Source organism: Apostichopus japonicus, chromosome 8 (assembly GCF_037975245.1).
Source record: "Apostichopus japonicus isolate 1M-3 chromosome 8, ASM3797524v1, whole genome shotgun sequence".
Taxonomy (NCBI): Eukaryota; Metazoa; Echinodermata; class Holothuroidea; order Aspidochirotida; family Stichopodidae; genus Apostichopus; species Apostichopus japonicus.
The window spans coordinates 16136379-16159640 of record NC_092568.1 but is presented as its reverse complement, the minus strand read 5'-3'; the positions used below and the strand labels follow the sequence as shown (position 1 = coordinate 16159640).

The window sequence follows — 23262 nt, the reverse complement described above, 5'->3', positions numbered from 1 at the left end:
ATTGGAACGGCCATAACTCTTGAGATCATGGACCCAGCCCATAGACCCAGAGACAGGGAAGGGAGGAGAGAGTAGGGTAGGGTAGGACCTGTGTGATGACTATATTGTAGGGTAGGGTAGGACCTGTTTGATGACTCTATGGTAGGGTAGGGTCGGACCTGTGTGATGACTCTATGGTAGGGTAGGGTAGGACCTGTGTGATGACTCTATGGTAGGGTAGGGTAGGACCTGTGTGATGACTATATTGTAGGGTAGGGTAGGACCTGTTTGATGACTCTATGGTAGGGTAGGGTCGGACCTGTGTGATGACTCTATGGTAGGGTAGGGTAGGACCTGTGTGATGACTCTGTGGTAGGATAGAACCTGTGTGATGACTCTATGGTAGGGTAGGGTAGGACCTGTTTGATGACTCTATGGTAGGGTAGGGTAGGACCTGTGTGATGACTCTATGGTAGGGTAGGGTAGGACCTGTGTGATGACTCATGCTGCCCTTTTGAGGGTTGTATTATGTCCAGTACTGCATGTTTGGTGTATAACTTTGCCTCATGTTCATTGCATCATGTTAATCTTATGTATGAAGTGTTTTAATATTTTTTCTTGTGCTGTGTGACTGTCCGTGTGGTTGTTTGTTTTTGAGTTCAAGTCAAGATTAGATATCATCCAGTCAACTCTTATAGTCCTTATATATATATATCACCCAGCTACAGAGATAACTTATCCAGCCAAGTTTGTAGGTAGGCTAAAAGAATGTCCTTATGTCAAATTCTGTATTTCAAAAATATAAATAAACAAACTTGTTTGCATTTAATGAATTGTACAAAATATTAGCTGTTGTTATAGTTATAGAATTGTAATGAATCAATCCTTTTTATCTTGTTTATATCACTGAGTTTGCATTTGATCTACCCTTGACATAGCCAGCTATGAATACTCACATTTCATATTCTTTTAGAGAGAATTTAGTAGACAGCTGTGCAAAATATTGAGGGTGTGTTCATGTTCTACAACTTATCCAAACAATGGGCATTATTCTAGCTTAGAAGTTACTGGTAGTATTATTGCTACATTGTGTTCCTGTATGTGTCCAAATGATATAGCAAATATGATAATAGCTAAAGTCCTCAGGTTTTCAACTGAGTCAAATCACCACAGCACTTAATGACATCGTTGCTGCAAAAATAGCTTTATTTGTCATTCCTTTGACATCCAGGGAGGGGGTGGGTGGGGGGCGGTAGAGCATCGCTGGTCTGTAGCATGATTTGTGTTGTATTTGTCCCTTTTATGTCAAATTTCTTGATGTTGTTCGTGATGTGAAATCCAATACAGATATGACTGCAAATGAGTGATAACAATGATTAGGCTAGATCACTGGCACATGTACAGTATTGAGTGCAATGAAAGAGTTAACAGTCAAGAAGCTGGTCAACAGTGTTCAGAAGGTCCTACTAGTTTGTTGTTGAAAACTCATTTCAGTTCATTTCTCACAAACATAACAAATTAGCATTCATCTTTTACACTACAAGTAACGTTAATGCTGGTCTGTTTGTGATATCCTGGCCCTTACAGACAGACCATTTAGATTTGCCCTGTAGAGAGTCAATCTACTTAAAATAATGACAAAAAGGCCTGTCCTATGGACGGCATTTTCATCCTATTTGAAACATCTGCAAGCTACCATTTAACCAGCTGTTGTATCAAGCCTGTGGTAAATGGATACAGTGCAAACATCACTGTTTAGTTCCAGGGTAATTAGGCCAATAAGCAATAAATTAGGATATTTCTGTGTGAAAGTACAGTCACATTTCCAAGTTATTTTTTTATTTTTAAAATATATTTTAAAGTCTCATATAAGGAAATCATTTAGTCATAAAACCTTTTGTCACCCATATATTTACTCTTCATATCAGTATTAATCACATTTAAAACAAACCACAGATTGTCAATATTGTCGACGTTTTTGTTGCTATTCTGAATAAAATATTAACTAGTTAGGTTTATGATCTACATTATTGTCATATTAGTGCTGAATGAGAGAAAAGTTGATCGAGAACAAAGTAAACAAGCTGCTTGACAGTTTTAGTCCTCTCCCATAAAAAAAAAAAAAATGAGTAAATCCATTGAGAAATCTAATCTAGATTAGTTTAATCAGTGAAGAAAACCTAACGTGATCTTATTATTTGAGGTCACTATGCAATGTAAGATGTATCTTAAAACCTGATGTTTAACATACCATATTCTTCTGCTGACAAAGACATAATATGTCACCATGCCAACATGGCTGATCTCGTGGCCTATTTAAAATGATTCTTATTGTATCTCATAAATCAAGACAAGGCATTGTTGCTTTATATACAATAGGGGATTGCATATACTCTTTCTTGTCTATCTCATAGTAGTGGCTTTTCCATTTTATATTTTTTTATTAAATATCTTTTTTTTTTGTAATATTCCATGAGTCCAGACTGAAATTCTGTAACTATCAATTCTCTTTTTATTATGAAAGCCTTGAAAGGCTTGAGTTATGCTATAAAATAGAAGTGACCTTGATGCACAAATCTTCCACAATATTTTTGATTTTCAAGGTTGTGCAAATAACATAGACAATTGGTTACAATTGTACATGACACATGCCATGCTATTTTTGTATGGCAAACATGTCCATGATATGCATACTGTAAGTATTCATTTCACAACACATATTCATATTACAGTACAAGATCTATTATAGAGCAATGTTATCTCAACAAAGACCTTTTTTAGATGCCAGGAAATTTGATTGAAACAGGATGTCACTTGTTAACATCGATTGAGCGTTTGAAATTTGAACATTTAATTTTTTTTTTTTTTTTTTAATCTTATGTAGATCTGGAAATGTGTGTACTTGAGTTGAAATGATTTCTTGAAGTGAAGAGACAGTTAAGCATTTTAGCATGTTAAAGTCTCAATGTGTGTCTGCCAAATTTTAACTTTGACCTTTCCAGCTTACTGCCCTAAAAGCTCAGTGAAAATAACACCGTTTATGCAATTTTCACATTAAAATCATTTTATTGTGTTATCTGTTGTTAAACATTTTGAGCTGAATAAAGTTCACCAGACTTTTTAACTAGTCCTAAATTCTACAAACTTCAATCAAATTTTCAAGCTCCGCCCAACAGATTATGCGCATATCAAATCTCTCTGTTTTGTTTACGACCATTAGGCCTGTGTGCTGGCCTGTGTTAGATCCATTCTCTTGAATAGTATCTTTCTTTCGGTCTTTCCGATGTAGCTTGCAAAATTTTGTCATTTCCTTCCATTGCAAGGAATAAAGAGGTGTTTACAGACGTTACCTCTGTGAAATTGGGTAAAAAAAGTGGATGATACGAGTATATATAGGTTACATTTGTGTAATGCACATGCTGGCATGGGCGGTCGCAGTGATTTTACGGTAAATCGTTCGCGCCATAAGGGCAACAGAAAATAAATTTCTTTTTTTCGTTTGCAACAACTCTTCTCTATTAAACCCACCTGGTCAGAGTGCATTTAGAATAAGGTACATTGAATCTGCTTCGGAAGTTTGTTTAAATTGTTTTCCTGAATTCATCAGCCCACACATATTGAGACTTTAAGTATAATTTAGATTTAGATCATAAATCAAGAAACTAAGATCCTGAAGTTAGACAAAGTATTTCTTGATGAAAAGTCTTTAAGTTTCAACGACCAGTTCAATTTAGTTAAGCCTAGTTGTTGATGACAACATCACCATGAAAAAGAACAGAATTGAGAAAACAACCAGATAAATTTAGACAAAGACAGAACTATAGGTGACACAGAGTTCATTCAACAAAAACAAGAACATTTATTTAAAATAAGCTTAGAACACAGCAGCAATAATGGAGACAGCAGAGTGACTGCACTTTGGCAATCCATAAAACCTAGGTTCCTTTGTGTGCATATTCCAGGTACTGAAAGTGTTCAACTCCAAATAATTAGAGTTTGCCACTAAATATTGAATTATTGATTAATGTACTACACCGTACATCGGGTTCGATAAATACAATAACGCACAAATGAAGTGACAGTTTTAAACAAAAGCTGAATTAGGCAGGAGAGAGACAAATAGGCATATATACTGTAGGTTATTTGAAAACATGGTGTCGTATCTGAGCCAGACAGTCACAGAAGGTTTATAGTGCGGTTTTTCTATAAGTGGTTGTGGCTTGGTTATATAAAGGTTTTAGACAGTTCTATTCAAGAATATGCCTAGGTTCACGATAATGTGAAGTGTAAGTTATTCTATTGTCTATAAGGAGTCTCATTCAAGCCCACATTTCTCAATCAATAAAGAAAGTACTTTGGGTAATAGTCTGTTGAAAGTGGAAAATGTTCGACAATTCGCCGTGATAGGAAATGCAGGGAGAGCAATCCTCGTTGGTCCATTACACATCATCATCACCGTAATAAATATTCACTCAGGAAAAAGTATTCAATCAACACATGTTTAGCTCCCCCTATTTAACCGTCCTCCTTTTTTACTGTTAACCCATTTTTCCTGTCCATTACCTGGAATATTGCCTGGTTCCTACATTTCAGGAAATTCCTCCACAGCTAGCTTCAATTGAGTAGGATATTGCTTGTTTACATTCCCTGGAATACATTTGAATGTAATTTGTTGTTAAAAATTGTACTGCAGTGTAGTAAATGAGCTGAGAGAGCTTGAAAATCTGCTCTAGTTCTTGAGAGTCAACATTTTTTACCGAATTGTTTGAAATGCAAAGTGGCACCTTGTATGTAGTGATACAAAATAAAAGGGGGGGGGGGGAGGTGGATGGGAAATGTTTCTGTGTCATGTACATACACACCAGACACTTATATGTTCCCTTGAGTGGAATAAGTTGAATGCAAATCCTAATCAATCATTACACATTTATTAGAATCCCATCCAACATTCTGTTTTATTTGTTATCATGTTACATGAGGTGGGTGTGTTTTTTTTTAGTGTTGAGGTAGTCAGCCTGTAAAATCATGCACTATTTGTGGTATTGTTATGTGCCTGCTGTTTGTTCTCTGTATGAACTTTTGCGTTACCATGCACCAACCTCCTTTGCATCTTATTCTCTCCCATTCGTGACAGATGACCCCGAACGATTCTAATCTCTCTTTCTCCTGTTTGTGTCTTCACCCAGTTTTCGTAGATCTAATGGAGTTGAAGTGTCATACAATAGAAGCGTGTCTGTCCCAGTAGAGGTATATATTGGTGTATCCCCTGCATGGCTAGTTTTTTCAGCCATCTATGTGTTCATTTTCAGACCACGTTGCTCTAAAATTTGCATTATCATTTAACACCCCACCACCTTAAAAAAACAGCTTGGAATGAAATTTAAAAATGTTCTCAGCACACTTGCTTCTGTTTAAATAAGTGTTTGTGGAGATTATGATTCAGTAGTCTCGCATTACGTAAAGCAAGATTAAGCGTATCAGTGGATTGATATAAATGTGTGATTCAAGAAATTCAAAATAGACATTCTTCCAATATAGGCAAAGTTGACAAAAGAGAAAGGGAATGAAGTTTGGCACTTTCTAACTTTTTAAATCTTACAAAATTTTTGTTCAAAGTGTTAGGTAATATTGACTCATCTATAGTAAAACAGTATTTGCATCGATTGTCAGTTGTATAAGAGAAGACACTAATACCATTGTTGCCAGCTGCTTTTGCAGACTGAATGTCCAAGCTTTATTATAAATGAGCTTTAAACTTTACGAAATTTTGTACTGACGTGTCATTCCGTCTCTTAACATCATCCATAACTTGTCCGATAAGATGTAGTCTAATTCAGCTGTCTAGTTTCATTGTGTAACACCTCTCTCTCACTATCTGAATCTACAACAAACTCACCTTGAATTTCCTGTACATATTACCTGTCACAACAGATGGATTTCTTCATACCCCTCTCACATGTCTCCTATACATGAGGACATAGCCTACATCATGTTCAGATTTATAGATTATGCCTTGCTGTGCATACACATATAAACTAGGGTGGGATTGATGGCAAAGAGTTGTCCTACACTAGGCCCATTACCGGCTAATTGCACCTTTTGGGAGTGGAATGTGTGATCTTCATTATGTGAAATATTAGCTGATGTTTAAAATGGAACATTGCTATGTATTAAAATTAAGAAACAAATGTAACCAGTTGCTGCACTGAAAGCATCCTTCATGTAGGTGAGGTACTTACCAATCAGCTGTACCCTGGAACTCACATGTTAATTCTCAAGGTATCAACATAATTGAGTTGCCAAGATTGCCAGAAAAGTTATTGAATTTAGCTGCAAAGAGTAGCATCCTGTTTGACTTCTAAGGAATAACTGGATCTTTACACAGAACAGACTTTCACTTAAACATTGTTACCTGTTCATCTTTAACAACATAATAATATCAATGTTTGTTGAACTTGTTGTATTCCTTTTGAAAACTCTGTGCTTTTATGTTCAAATTTGTTAACTCTTCTCAACTTGTTTTATTGCTAGATGAAAGTAAACTGTTTCATCGTTGTTGATGTATTTTTCTTTGAAATTTCAAAGTTTGATGTGAAATCAGTTCTTGGACTAGCTAATTTGTGACTCTGTGGACAATCTTTGATCTCTTCAAAGCTATGGATTGTTCAATATCACTGGCAATATCTTATTATATTTTTTGCATCTTATCTTTATAGTCTCAGCCAGTCCTGGTGTTCTTCATGCATTTGTTTTGTAAGCCATGCATTATGCTTTTACATGAAATGTTTTATACATGGGGGGGGGGGGGGGGGTTGAGGACTCATCCATATTACAAAGACATTTTAATTTAGTGAAATAACATTGCGGTTGGTGAAAGCAATAACACATCTGCTTGCAGTGTTGAGTATCCTTGTTGAAATCAATAACAAGCCATTCAGTATGTAGCTTTCCCAGGGTACCTCCCAATGCTGGTTAAAAAACGATATCAATTCTGAAGTAACTGGGGCACTCAATATATTGGACATTAAACCACTATACAAATATAAGACACAAAGAAGGTATGATGATATCATGAAAATGGGAAAAAAGGACATTTCAGGTCAATGTAGAGAGAAGTTCAGTTTGTGTTCAACAAGGAATTTTGTTCAGCAAAAGGTGCGATTAAGGTCAGATTGGAAAGCACTTAGTGATGTTATTTAAAGTAGACCATTGCTGCTACTGCCAAACATTGCAACAATGCAATGTTTGCGAGACATCATGCATGGAGACTCGTAGAATTTCCATATTTTATGAAGGGAAATGTTCAAATTGTAAACAACCTGGCAACATATGCGTGTTGATCTATTCAGATATTTTGTAGTTGTACCATAGATTTGGGATTGTAAAACCAGGGCCCATCTTGGAATGGAAGATGAGCTGATCATGCAAGTATTTTTAGTAAAGTAGGATTCTGTAATGAGAGCCACTGTATTGCAGGAATTCTGACATCACTCCTCTCTCACCTGTCTCCTAGATTCATAGGCACTCAGGTATTACGTTCTTGCACATTGTTAAAGAATTTCGTTAAATAAGGAGCAATGGCGTGCATTGATGAGATTAATATGAGCCCAGGCACACTGCACAAACTGTACAGAGGGAAACAAAACTTTCCCACCAATAAATCCCAATCCAGGAGTTCTATACAAACAAATCATCGCAGAAAATAAAGTGGAAATAGGCATATTTTGACTAAACAATAGTCGGTTTGAATTAATGCAATTGCTGAGAGTTATTAGTGTAGTGTTAGTGTATTATATCTGATCATTGCAAATCCCTGATCCATGTCCATTGACTCACCCACCCCGCCCCTATCCCGTCCCCCTCCCCTCCGCCCTTCTTTTTTCTTCATCTTCTCATTAAAAGTGTTACCGTATTTCTTAGGGGCATCTTTTTGGGCATCTCATCAAGTGGACTTATTCACTGTCTTGTTATATTTCCACATACTGTATCACTTGATAGTATTATTTTACAGTGTACTTCTTCATGATATTATTAAGTTGGGGGGCAGGGGGGGGGGGTTAGAGGAGAGAGGGTTAATGCTAGGTTGAGGCCTAAATTTATACTCCTTCATAGAGCTTTTTGGAGTGATGTGTAATGTACAGGTACAGTACTGAAGAAAAGACTTCAAGGAAGTGTTCTATGAGTATGACAGTGAAACAACACTCTCCCTTAAACAGTATTACTGTCACTCTAAGATTTAGGTCTGGTCACAATGACGATATCTAGTTTTATATTAATGAATCTATTTTGTCAGGTTGAAGAGGGTACGTTATCACACAGGGAGTGCTTTGCTCGATAAAAGCCGGTTTATTAAATTATGTGCACTCCACATGGGAGAGTGGTCTGGTCTAGTAGTGAATGTTACACTATGCTGACAGTTGTAAGCACCAACTGGTGTAAGAGATGATTGTGTATAATAAATATTCTCACATACAATAATAGTATACTGTATGCTAAGTTTTCAGTAAGACTTTGATCAAAGTTGTTTGGATGAGCTGTTTTATACTATACTCTGATATCAATACAGCTCATTAGCTTGACTAGCCAAGTTGCATTTGAATAAGTGAAGTAATTGTTCATGTAGTTTTTTAAAACTGTACACCATGTAAAGTGTCCAAACTACAGACCCACCGCCGTTGAGGGAGTAAATCAAGGTCTATAATGACCTACGGATGAACCTTCAATTGGGAGAAAGATCTAGATGAGCGTCTATAGCATGATCGATTGCAATCATATCTTGAGAAATACCAGTCAGTAAGAAATTGCAGACGGCGGCGGCACTCCAGAAAAAGCTGCTCTAAGGTTGTTAAGAGTGTAATGATATGATGAATGTATCGTCCTACAGATACTACACCTCGGACTACTGTATATTTCATTTCAGAGTTGAGGGGGAAAAGAGGGATCTTTTTTTTACTGACAGTTGGAAACTTACAGAAATAAGACAAGAACCATAGCGGAGTTAATTACGATGATGATGATGATGTATAGTGCTTGTGCAGGATTTAATTGCTCTGCATAGAGCTATATATATTAACCTATTACATTCTATCTTCAGTGTTTCTTTATACTCTACAGGATTTGCCATACCTTTGACCAAATCCTTGGGGAAATGAGACTGCATGATGTGTTCAGCTTGCGTTATTTTTATATATGACTATATATATATTTATATCTATAATGCTGTGATTATATTCATTTGTGGCTGTGCTTGGCTTGCCCTGCTCCTCCTCCTACTCCTCCTAACCCTCCTCTGTCATACACACTCATATAAACTGTCACCTCTTCCTCCTTTCCCATGATTTTTTCATTTGATCTGGATACGTCAGTTTTTCAGTTTGGTTTGTTTTTTTTCTTTTTCTGTTCCATACAGCATGAAAAGAGCTAGTTCCATGTCTGTACTGAATTCCGGTCACGAGGTGAGTACAATCGCTGCATTCTCTGTTCCCCTGCCCCCCACACCTCGTTAACGTTCACGTCAACTTTAAAGCACGAGTGTGAATTGTCAAGCATGAAGATAATGAAAGTGTTTCTTCTTCTATTTCTGTATTCAATTGCTACTTATTTCGTACTGTTACTTTGCCAATGTTAATACCGAAGACCTAATTAACCGAAGTAACCTAATTTCACACAGTACTTTACCTTTGGGCAAAATGTCATCTTGCAGGGTGTCTACAAATATTTGTTTTAGGTTTTGTAAAAGCGCGTAGAGGCCTTTTGGTATTTGGCGCTATATTAAGAACTTATTTATTATTATTATTATTAAATGACAGCATCGTGGAACTGTATGTAACTGTGATGTTACTGGAAGGCTTGTTTGTGTAGTAAATCGAAAACACAACAGGAAAAAAGATCACATTAATATTTAAAGTCACACGGCTTTCATCTGTAGAACTTTTGGTTGGTAGTTCGTGGAAGGGGATACCAGTTCTGATTTATTCGTCACGTTGATAGTGGTAAAGGGGCATCAAAGGTACCAGAGTTGTAGGAAGGGTGGATGAAAGCCAATCCATGTTACCTTGTCAGTGAGAATCCGTTTAAGAACGTGGGAAAACCTAGAGCCCTTGTTTGTTTGTTTGTTTGTTTTGTTTGTTTGTGGTAAGCAAATAAATTATGCAAAAGACTCAATAGCTACATAGCTAATCTTTTGTTGAAAATAATGAGCTGTTTGTTACAGTTTCTGAGCAATTCCTCACAGGACTCAGGTCCATGTTTCTGTGAAACTAAACTGGGACTTGGTAGACTCTGGGTGGCCTGGAGATGGACTTGATACTGCATTGTTTGACCACCCAGATTGAACAGATTATTTCATGAACAACATCAGATTTACTAATACCTATTCTTACACTTTGGTTGGTCGGGACCGATTTTCTATGTGTAGTTCCGTTGACTTAGAAATAATATGTTATCGTACATCAAATTGACCACTTTGGATCACCAGGCCAACTCCCAGTTCATTATAGTTCTAAACAGTGCATGTGCAGCGTTAAAGTTTCTCAGCATTGCCCAATCAGATCACTGGGTATACATCCTAACCGACTGGTTGAAAATTTGGCTGGATCATTTCAACTTGAATGTTGATCAGTGATGCTAAAGCAGCTGTTTTGCATGTTAACCAATTTTATGGTTTCATTTGAACAAACTTAAGACTTCCTTCTAGGATTTTGAACCCAACTAATGAGTCATAGTTTACTACAACTACTACTACCCTGTCATGTTGAAGACAAAATTCTGAGCCATATTTAAACTAGGTTTTATTCATGTGTATATTTTTACCGTGGCATTTCTTTTCCTTTTCTGCTCATAGCCTGGGGTACCCCGTCAGCTGACTCTCAGGACACGGGCGGGGAGTCACGAGAATCTATCATCAAGAAGGCAATCTGGAAACTTTTAACGACCTGTTCACTTTCCTATTAATTATATTTGTACACTCGACTGCAGCAATGTTGTGAACGCTTTTGCAAGAAAGGAACGCTCTGCCCGGCGTGTTTGAGATGGACTTGCTACGATACGGCAATGAATGGAATCAAAGCTCAGTTAAACGTCATGGATCAAGCGGCTAGTCGGGAGTCGTTGCTCACCCACTGGAAGACATCCATCCATTTGGCCACTGAAGAGGGATGTTGCTTGAAGGTAATAGAGAGATTATAATGGACAACTCGAGCTTATCTGATTGGTTCCATCCATGACCGCCAACTCCTGAAAAGTAAAGTCAGATAATATCAGAGATGCAGACACAGAAAACCTGCTAATCTATCACAAATTGTCTGTGAGAATTATCTGTGTTGATAAAGTGTTGTCTCTTTTAGGCTACAAGCAAATTGATTTGTTTCAATCTAACTAATGCTGAAAACATGTTAGCTTTTTCTCCTACTTTCTGTCACAAGAATAGTGTTCTTGTTTTTTCTTCTTCTTCTAATGTGTACGGTGGGCATTGTCTTGTACTACTAGGTTTAAATTGTTTTCATAAAGATTTTATCTACTTGAATAACTCCATTATGAATTATTATAACTGTCCATGTCTGATCTCAATATTGAAACATTGCCAGATAGAATATATGGTAACATTATGGAAAAATTCTAAGATTATGACATCTTGATCAAGTCACCACACTGATCCCTTGCACTGATCTTTCATTTACCAGTCTCTTTACTGGTTCACATCTACAGATTATTTCTTGATCCAGTCCCTGTACTGATCCACAGAACTGATCCATGGTACTGATCATTCAGGAAGCAATCTCTTTACTGGTTCACATCCAAAGATCAAATTTTGATCCAGTACCTGTACTGATTCATTGCACTGATCATTGATGTGCCAGTCTCTTTTCTGGTTCTCATCTCCTGATCAAGAATTACTCCATTCTCTCCCCTCCCTCTATTGATTGTGAACGTGATGTGCCAATGTGTAGGCTGGTCAGTTTCAACAGATCCAAGTGTTTGTACAATAAATATACTGATTCAGAGAACTGACCGTTTGCCTCAAGTGGTTCACCAGATCTGTCAAGGTGATTCCAATTAATTTGTCAATTGGCTATGCTGTTTTGCCAGATTGCCTACCTGCAAATTATTTCTTCACTGTAATGTGTCTTTTACACAGATGCATGTTGAGCAATGGAATAGTTTACAACTACGTATCTGCAATGAATAGTGTGCGAGCACGTTTAAGATGATGACATATTTTCTGGGGTTTTTGTATTTTTTTTTTTTTTAGTGTTTCTGGTTCTTATTATGATAAACAAAATGCCAAAGAATGCAGGCATGGTTTTCAAAGTATTTAATATTCAGCAAACATTTTTCCAAAAGATGTTTTAATATTTCTTGATGGCAGTCTGTTGATAGTTTAGATGAAGTGGACATAGAGAAGTCTCTCAAATCTGCGATCAGTTAAGTGGTACTGTCAATAGTTCTTGTATGGTGTAGCACAGGTGTGAAATAACCTGTCCTGCTTAATATTGCAAAAGCAAGTGGCAGTTGAAAAATGATACACTCACATACAAATTACTATGACTACAGGCCATCTTGAAGTTGAAAATTCGAAATAAGTAATTGTTCTGTTTTATTCCTGTTTGGACTTAAACTGATAGACTCAGTAAAATGAATATATTTGTAGTTCTCTTTCTAGTTGGACAAAGAAAGACCTGAAAAGTCTTAACTTCTCTTTCTTTCTGTACATTGCTTTGTACATAAAAACAAAGAAGAAACTGTTTTCATGTTGTTTGAGTGTTGTTAGTGATCACTGGGCAATCTTAAATAGTATTCCAATTAATAAGGAGTTGGGAACGTAATTTGTTATACACCGTGATGGAGTAAATCGTATGGCTGCCTTTCCCTTTAATGTTTGGTTCTTGCCAAAAAAACACGTGTCCCTTGTGTGACCTTGCTCTGATTGCATTGTTTGCAAACTAAGCATGGCACAGATACATATTTGGTTTCAAAACCCGTTTAAAGCACTGTGTGAGTTTGCAGTAATATAACCGGGTATGCGAACTTACTCGAACACAAGCTCATCCAGGGTCAGATTTGATGCAGTATTGTCGTTATAGATACTTAAAATATCCGGACAATTTGTTCAAAGATCGAAACTTAAACCTGAGTACACAACATCAGATTCATGATGGAGTCTATGATTAACATCGACATCACATCTTCATCGTTTTGGGGAAGAAGAGTTACTGCGTGTAATTTGTATGACACATTGCCAAGTAACATGCGTGATATGGCGGTGTAATTGTTGAAATGTAAATCAGCTACTTTAACATACTACCCACTGTATAAACAAGTCTAGTGTGCACTTGCGGTTGAGCACACAGGCCACAAAGACCAACAAACCTAGTTTGAAAATGGCGAGGTGAATGCAATTAGTAGTGTGTTCCTTGTTTAGTCTACCCTATGACCTATGTTTTTGTTCGTTGTGTAGGAATGGTCTAATCCATTCAGGTTTAAAGTCTTAGATCAGCAGCCAAGTACTACCTTCAAAAGAGTTATAGTGATAATAATCAGCACTATTAAAAACACTTTTACCAAGTGCACACCCTCAATAGTTCTATATAAGTTCCAAGAAAATCTTGCTCTGGAAGTTGTACTTAGGTATATTGTCCTTATATAAGGATGTGTATCTATGTGTTACCTATGTTTTGCCTATCCTTTCCTGGAACTCTACTATGCCTTAAACCTTACTTTGACCGATTGGCATATTTAAGTGAAGATATTCCATATTAGTTGTAAACAACAAAGAAAATGATGTGGTCATTTCATTAGCTTGCAAAATTAATGATTCTTAGCAGGTATCCATTCAAAGGAACTGGACTGCCTAATCTTTTCTTTTCATATTGTTTTTTTTTATATGTTCTGTGTCTGATACTGCTAGTGGCAGAGTGTTCAGTTACAAAGTTCATTACTTAGAAATACAAGTCACAAATCAAAGATTAGAACAATCAAGGAAATCTTTACAATTTTTGGCTTAGGTCAAATGTCAACCCATTGCAACTTCCCAGCTGGTTACTTTTGTACCAGAAACTCTACAATGGTACAGGATACTAGGGTATTATTCTAAGAACTTTAGCAGAAACCAAATCTGAAATGCTATCACAGTAAAACAGATATTGTGTTTGCTTCCTGCTACATGTCTACACAGAACACTAAGTACTGACATGCTCTGTCAAGCTGTACAGACAGCAGTTATTGCGTTCCTTTCTAGTTCCCACTAATATCCATTCAAGCAATCGTAACATGATATTGTCTGTCATTCATGATAACGTCCATGCTTATCTTGTTGTTTAGCCTATGCATTTTGAACTGTCTGGTTATTTCAGGTAGAAAAAACAAACAAACTAGTTTTCAGTTGCCTTGTGAAGTGAATTGTTATATGATCTTAATGGAGACTGTATGCTGTCAAAGATAAATGTAATGATCGAAACCAGCGACTAATTTGATCCCAACTGTCCATCGATTTCTGAAAGGTGTGATTGTATGTGATTGCCAACTTAAAACTTAGACAAAAGAAGATTTAGAAAATGAGTTGCTTTACCCAAATTGTGGTTTTGTTTCTATCTTGAACAGAGAGAGGACAGAAACCTGCTTCTGTTTTGAACCCTTCGTTAAGTATGACATAGTGTTGCTGCATTTTGTTAGTAAAACTGATTGTGCCATTATCAATGATACAAGACCAGAATTAGCCTTATTCAGTGTAATCTTGTTTGTTAGTACGACCATAGATTCTGTGTTCCTTCCTTTCGGAGCGTTTATTCGCTTCATCGGAAAGGAAGATATTTCAAATAAATTGAGAGATCATCTCTCATTAAGTTTGTCTGAGAAATATTGCTTTATTGAAAGTGTTGCACCGTGCCTGTTGTTGATTCCCTGGGTGTTACTACCGACTAGTTCCACTTGGTTAAAGCGTATTAAGATATTTATTGTTCCTCTCCTCCCACACCGGAGGGAAGCTGTCCAAACCATTCAAGCTTTGCATGTATAAGCGTCGTCATCGTCATCCACAAGAAGCTTGGGTTTGAATTTACTCTTTTCGTTGATCATGTTACAGTGATTACAAAGACATCAGAAAGTGGGAACCATTTGAGTCTTCTCTCTACCGGTGGGATGGGATCAAACAAACAATGCTTATATCTATATAGTGTTTATGAGCTGGTGTGTGGCATATGATGAAAGAATCATTGACAATGAATGTTAACTTAAATTTTATAATTTTAATTTATTTGCTTTTGAATCATTGCGTGGACAAATTTTCATTGGCTCTATAACGTTGTCTAAGGAGGAGTATATTAAAAACTGACATATCATTTTATCAATTTTTCTTCTTTCCGTTATGCAAACATGTAAATTTTAAGAAAAGTTTTCAAATATTATTTACTTTCTTCTGCATTCTAGTTAGGAAAGGGGTTGCTTTTCTAATTCTCTTTCTTTCTTATCTCTCTCTCTCTTTGTTTTCGTTTGTTAAAGTAGCAGGGTTATGAGTTAACGGTTGCAAAATAATTTCCATACATTTTTGCAACCCCCACAACCCTTTTGTACCCTAGTTATTAAAGTCAGGCTTTGGTTTTCCTTTGTTATAATATTGACATTCATGGTTTGACCAAATTGAGAATGAAAGCCAATTTTGTATGTGATGTGTGGTGAATTTGCTTTGTAGTTTAAAAATGCTTCTGCTGTGACAAGGAGAAGGGACAGAGTAACTCACAGGTGGTGATTGGTTTCTATAGTAACCTCCCAAAAATTGAAATATATCAAAATGTATTAATATAACAATCATATTATTATCATTATTATTATTATTATTGTAGATAACGTAGATATTAAAATTGCGCCATTGAAAGTATCGTTAGTAGAGTGCAAATTTCTTTAATAGTTATTTCAAATGTAGCAGTATTGATGCTCATACAATTAAAAATTAAACTTATTTATCTCACACTAGTTTGCCATAGATTGGTTCATAGAAGTGATAGCCTCACTTTTTACCTGGAAATCTGTTCAATTTGACCAGATATGTGATGTTAATCATGAGGAGGTATTTGGTAAGTTTCACATATTTACAACCCATGGAACATCTCAATGTGTATGTTATTACAGTACATACCACTAAAGTACTGTGTAGATAAACTGTGAAGGATTAGCAATCTACAGGTTTGCACTCTCACTGAATGACCTGTTAACACTGCATCTAGATCGATTCCACCCTAGCCATTGGATCATAAATCATCCCGCTAGGGTTTCAGTGTAGCCCATCTGAATGCATTACACATACTACTGTGTTTGTTAAAAGACAGTAGTATGTGTGATACGTCACAGACAATGATACAGTCGTTGTACATTAATAAATAGGGTGACTTTCATCTGGGATCAACTGGGACTCAGAAGGGTGTTGATTTACAAATTTGATTCGGAGGAGGGTGGGGTACAACCCTGTTGTCTGCCCAGAAACTAGTTTAATCTTGCCCAGAGGAATGTTCCATTACAGCCACAGGTGTGATTTGACATAACTAGAGTAAATTTTGACTTTCTGAACTGCAGATTGAAGAGTCTTAGTCTGTCTTAACAATGTTGGCTCTGTTGCCTGGACAGCGTAAGCTGAAGAGGCTCTCATACATGGTAAGGAGCTTTAAGGTGGAAGTTATCATCATCGAAACCCCCCTGGTTGTTTTAATTACTCTGAGCGGATTACTCTGTCCCTGTTCCTTCAGTTTGCCTAACTATATATATTAATTTATATATATATATATATATACATATCAGCGCATTGATGTAGCATTGTACTGACTCTGTTGCTAATGTGCAAATAAATGCATGTAGTCGCACATTAAATATAGTTAACTGACTGTGCTTATCATGTACATTTATTATGGCAAGTGTTTGTGTATGGCTTCTCAGAGGTAGTTGTGTAGGTATTCAAATTAACATTTTATTCAGCTGTATTGATACCAACTAATTTGAGTAAAATCCAAGAACTAATGGTAAAGATGTGTTCACGTATACATATGTAAAAGGCCACACAATGTCTTGTCAATTGCCATATATATATAGTGTGAATAAAGCTAAAAAGTACATGGACTTCATTTAAAGATGTCACTTGTGTTCATTTTTTTGGCTCGTATGTTCTCTTTTATTACGATAATTATCATCTGTTTTAGGGATTACAGATAATTTCCACACCCTGTTGCATTTGTGTATAAGAGTATGGATTAGGGAAGGGTTTGGAGTTCACTGATTACAAGTCAACAAAGAAAGAAGATATCCACTGGATCTTGTTACATCTCCCGTTTAGATGAGGTTTTTTTGGGGGGGGGGGGCAATTTAGATGCATACCCAAAGGTATTTCAGCAGTATAAATAAAATCGTTCAATATAGGGCTAGTTTAGTTTCTCATCAATAAGTGTCCCTTACTCTAACCCCTCAACCCCTCCCCTTTCCAACCTCTGTCTCCCATTCATTGTAAGGACATGAACAAAGATGCGTCTGATTCTCATTCCATGATTGAAACGTGCAAACAAGTAGTCCTTTGTTGCCATATTCATGCTGATGATACATAATAGCCTGCTGCATCAGCATATCCTGAAAACTTACATGTCAGTATGTCTCACTAAAAAATGGCTGTGTGAGACAAAATCATTTTTGCAAGAGAACTCCCAGCTAGTGAAATCTGCTGAAAGTTTTGAATCTGTATACTATGTGCCTTGAAATCTGATACATTTGTGATGTCATTGAATGAACCCAATGCATCACAAAATAATTGTCCTTTTTTTTATTATGAAAGAATTTTGTCTTCACCTTAAAGCAACTTTTTGCATATGGTTGGCAATTCTACCAAACCTGCTGATTATTACTCCGAATAAGATTACATTACAATTTGTCAGAGTACATTACATAGTGCAATTACAGAGTACATTACAGATCATCAGAGTACATTACAGATCATCAGAGTACATTACAGAGTATATAGTACATTACAGAGTATATAGTGCATTACAATACAATTACAGATCATCAGAATACATTACAGAGTACAATTACAGACAAGGGCGTAGGAACCGGGGGGGCTGGGGGGCGCCAGCCCCCCCAGTGCAAAATGTGGTGGGGCGGAAGTATCATTCCGCCCCCCGCTTCGCAAGCCAGAAAACCCCTTTTTCATTTCCAAATGAGAAAAAAAATCTCATTTGGAGCACCAAATTGCATCTAAGGCCAGGTGAAAATACAAAATTAAGTTTACAGAATGGAGTGGGTGTGGAAGTGTGCTATATTGCACCAAATTGCATCTGAGGCCACCTGGAAATGCAAAAAAATCCAAAGGGGAGGGGGAAACCCCCTCCCCTTAGACCCTCCCCCAGGCCGGCCATCAGTTTTCAGCCCCCCCACTCAAAAGTACCTTCTTACGCCACTGATTACAGATCATCAGAATACATTGCAGAGTACATTACAGATCATCAGAGTACATTACAGAACATTACAGAGTACATTACAGATCATCAGAGTACATTACAGAGTACATTACAGATCATCAGAGTACATTACAGAGTATATAGTACATTACAGAGTATATAGTACATTACAATACAATTACAGATCATCAGAATACATTACAGAGTACATTACAGATCATCAGAGTACATTAAAGAGTACAATTACAGATCATCAGAATACATTACAGAGTACATTACAGAGTACAATTACAGATCATCAGAATACATTACAGAGTACATTACATATCATCAGAATACATTACAGAGTACATAACAGATCATCAGAGTACATTACAGATTACATTAGAGATCATCAGATTACATAACAGAGTACAATTACTGAGTACATTATAGATCATCATAGTACATTACATTTCTCGCCAAAACTGGCTTAACCCATTTCTAATTAACCTACAATCAGTTGATAACATTAATAGCTTTAACCCGATTCTTCAATCCAAAGTTAAGATGTAGGGTCTATCTGTCTGCTCGTGGTTGGGCGGCTCTAAATCATAGCTGCTGACGATATTTGTTTTGAAAGAACTGATGTTTCATGAGGTTACTAACATCTAGTCTGGCATTAAAGCAATAAACAAAAGCAGTTCGGGATCACGTGTCTTTGTGTTGCAAGAAGGACATAAACGCACTTGAAATAGATATCTACACAGTATGGAGACAGGGATTCTTTATGAAACGTAGCCGTCCCTGGTCGTGTCAGTCGCTCGTTCTGCTGTTACAAAATACACACATCAAATCACGACAAGGTTCAGTTGCCGCATTCACCTTCACCTTTGAGAATGACAACCAAGGAACATGCAATGCGACAATCAATATCATATACATACAATATCATATTTCTTGTTATATTAATATCGCCAACAAATGAAAGTCGAATGTCTAGAGTGATCTTTATTTTTTTGTTTGGGGGAGGGGGGAGGCACCCTGTCAATTAAACTCATGGAGACTTGAATACATTATGTTATAATTGTTGGTGAGTCTGAACCATACAATTGGTTTATGAAAGTAATGTTTGAATTAATTAGCTTGTTATTTTTTATTTAAGACTCTCATCTTTATTACAGTACTAGTCCAGCGTCAAAGAAATCTAACATTTTTAAACGGTGAAGATACGACGAGCATAGACGTAAAAGTGCGGCGACTTATTTTATAAACTGAAATTAAACTTGCGGCGAGCTTACTATAGCAAAGTATACTGTATATATCGTTGCATTGGAAGTAGCCTACTAGTCTTGGGAAATATTTCAGGAACTATAAATTGGTGGGTCCGATATGACTTTCCCTCTTGTATTGTTTTCCATGTGTAAGTAAGTTCTATAAGTTGTGATGTTCGTTTGATGCCCTTATGTTGAACCCCATGCAACAGCCATTCAAATTTGCGATTTTTCATTCACCGGATTTTATGCTTACGGTTAAGGTTTTCGTTGTTGTTCATGATAGAGCCCCCCCCCCCCAGTACCACTTCGTGTCCCTCCTTCTCTCACTTCTTCACCTTGTCTGAGGGCAAATCGTTAATTTTGATAAACAATGCATCCTTACCCCCACCCGACAACACAATCTTACGTTTCCCTGGTAACATAGGCCTAAGAAAATTCTCTTACATATTACGAGAAACAAAAGTTGAAATTGGGGTTAGGGTTAGGGGATGTAACATTGCCTCCTGATCTTGAAATAGTGCTACAATCTCTTTGTATTTAATTTCCTGATCGTGTTTCAATATATAATTAATCCGTACTGCATTTCATGCCAATAATGTTAGTATTAGAGCTACTGAAGAAGTTTTGGCAACAGAACTAATTGTATTAATTAAAGTAAATTTCAATCGCTAAAAGCTTGCCTGTTTGGTACCTTTTGTTAAAACTGTTTGGGTCTCTTGCCTTGCCTTGTACATTGTATTGTTTTAGAATTGTTTGGACATGCCTTTATAGTTTATTATTTACTTGTATTTTGTATTTATTCTTTTATTTAAATCCGGCCATATGACAGATGTACATCTTTTTAATTTGCTGAGATAGGAAAGTCACATGGCATTATCCTTTTGTCCACACAAGTTAATGGTTTATTAATGGTGTGGGGAAGATGGGGGGGGGGAAGCAAACATTTTAGGGGGGAAAACGCACCTGTATAAATTGCGCATCACGGGAAGAATCAGGGGAAGGAAACACGTTATATACACCACACACCCTCACCCCACGGTTCATTAGTGAACAAAATTTTAATTTATGAAAAATATGACCACAGTTTAATGTCATATCACCAGGGTCGAACATTCACCATTTTGAGGGATGTTGATCGATTTTGGGGCAGGCTTGAAGTAACTAGCTGAGCAACGTTTCGAAAAATAACGCAAGCGACAACTTGCTTTATTATTACAAATGTTCACGGTTATTGGCTGGGAGTACAGCCACCCCTCCCCCCCCCCCTCCCCAGTGACGAAATCGATGTGCATCAATCTTTGGGTAAATTTAGTTTTTGGGTTGAGACCGGGTTCAACGGCTAGAGTGCCAGACTCAAAGTCCACCACCGTGGGGCCATATTTCAATGCCCTGTTTATAGCAATACTGTCACCAAACAACTAACTTTGCTGCCCCGCATTGATTTTGACGTGTTCCCGGCCTATATCAGACCAGAAACATTCTCGTCCGTCAGAAGAAAACGGTTCCCATAGCAGCAAAAAAGGAACACATGCCTCCCGATTTTCTCAATATTCATCGACGGATGACAGAAGGTTCATGTATACATGCCGGTGTTCTTACACAACCAGGGTTTCAAGTGAGCCAAACTAATGATTTAAACAGTTCGTTATACAGAGGGCGTTGGATTTCTGATATTGGGCGTATTATTATTGGCTGCATGGGGTACAGGGCCTTGTCAAGGTGAAACTGAGAGCCGTAGTCGAGGTTTCATGCAGACGGAAGCCTGGAAGTTGCCAGAGTCGAATGAAGGAATATTATAAAGGAAGGGGTGCTGCCTTGGGGTCATTGACTCCCATTTAAAGGGGTTTGGGGTTGCTAAATCTCAAACGATGCATTTTTGAGGCACATATGGACTATAATTTTAGGTTTATATATGTATAATCTAGACGGAAGGTTGTGCTAAGTAATAATAAATTCAACATTTCTCGGACTGAATAAACGTGAACCTATATGGGAAGGCCTGATGGCGTCTCAAGGATGTTATAAAATTAGAAAGGAGCGTTGTCCTGGGGTAATTGAAGCCGTCTCCTAAATAGATGGGTTTGGGGTTCTCCCCTAGAAAAAATAATGTTTCAAATCAAATATTGCATTCTGAGGCTTATTTAAACTATAAATTATGCATATATATCTTGTAGCTCTATATGCGAGGTTTTGCTCACAAGTACTTTGTTTGAGATTGAAACAGGTGGGCGGGAAGTTGCACCCATAGTATTGGTATACTTTTTTCTTGGCTGAATGCAATAAATCATCACCCCCACCCCCCCCCCCCACACCGCCCCGCCATTGCGCACGCAACTGCCTCTCCTCCCCTTCATTTTAACTTCAGATTCATATACACCAACTGATGCATTTCTTTAATTAAGAACAGGACATCGAAGTATACATCATTCATTAAATTGTTTCTCTAGCTGTTACTTTAAGTAACAAAATAGAACATGCATATTCGTAAATTACGAAATAAATGTTATTACGTATAACTTGAAAAGTTTCTCAAAGTCACACGATAGGCATGATGTTGATTTCCTTAAACGTACTTTCGAGGCTGCTTTATGGTTGAATGTTTTAGCTGTTATTAGTAAATAATAATAATGTATAGCAAATAAAGCCACTTTCAAATCTAATGAAGAAAATCATGCAATAGAATATTCGCGCATCTGGGAGTTTAGTCCACGATAGATCTAACGTGACTTTGCGTAATAGCGAATACCTTTCTTTAAAGCTTCTGTTTGGTATATACATTTTGCGTAGCTATGAACGTCAATGCATCACCCTTGCAGTTTAATTGAGATTAAAGTGAAAGTATGTGTAAAAGTAAGTTGGCCTGACGTTTCGATCCTAGCAGGATCTTCTTCAGAGGCTAAAAAAGAAAGAAATCTAAAACTGAAAATATGTGTTCCATTTAATAATATGAACATCTAACGTCTCCCATGTCAAAGTGAGTATTCCGGCTACGGCAACACTTTGTCCAATTTTGTCTATGTGATTCCCGTAGTTCATTGCCGAAGCTTACATGAACTACACTGTAAAGTACTCTGGTAATCCACTCTCCGTCAAAGATACTCACTTAAGAAAACATCGTCATGACCATACGGTGACAGTCTCCGATGTAAGAGGACTGGGGTTGAGAGTGAATCAGGTTATTTGGTTTCTGTGCTCTGGCCCAGTCTATCGCGATACATAGATAGAACGACTCCCTATAGGTATACACGGATATCTAACAAAACAAGTTGCATGTCATTTACTTGTAATCCCAGGTCCTCTTTCAACCGAATCACGATCATATCTCTAACGGTTCTGAAAAAAATATAAGTACGAGCTTAGGCCTATGGATGAGAAGAGTTTTTTGATGATTTTCGCGATCGAGCTACGACATAAATATCATTCTGCTGAAGAATGGTATTTATATTTTGAGTTGGACAATATGATCCAGTCGTTTCTTCAATGTATGAGGACGTGTAACTGATTTCGTGCTTGCCGTAGCATTATTTCAAAAAAAAGAGGCGAAATGTCACCATAGGAAATTAAACACAAAAGGGGCTTCCCCGTTGTTCTGCACCATCATT

At 37.1% G+C, this 23262-nt stretch overlaps 1 protein-coding gene and 1 long non-coding RNA gene across 13 annotated transcripts in view; one reads left to right on the top strand and one right to left on the bottom strand.

The window, feature by feature from the left end:
• Positions 1 to 17084, top strand: part of LOC139970709 (kinesin light chain-like) — a 76232-nt gene extending 59148 nt beyond the window's left edge. For 9 of the 12 annotated variants that reach the window (XM_071976621.1, XM_071976630.1, XM_071976622.1 and 6 more), the window contains 2 exons: positions 9389 to 9434; positions 10823 to 17084. In XM_071976621.1, coding sequence (XP_071832722.1) covers positions 9389 to 9434; positions 10823 to 10909 — 133 coding nt within the window. In that variant the 3' untranslated portion in view covers positions 10910 to 17084. Of the gene's footprint in view, positions 1 to 5165; positions 5227 to 9388; positions 9435 to 10822 lie in introns of those variants that run through there. The other 3 variants (XM_071976625.1, XM_071976628.1, XM_071976631.1) reach the window with 3 other exon arrangements.
• On the bottom strand, positions 15408 to 23227 carry LOC139970712 (uncharacterized). The gene is made up of 2 exons (XR_011794198.1): positions 22764 to 23227; positions 15408 to 20000 (listed from the first exon to the last, which is right to left on the bottom strand). It is a non-coding gene; the product is annotated as an uncharacterized lncRNA (long non-coding RNA).
• Positions 23228 to 23262: the final 35 nt, after the last annotated feature.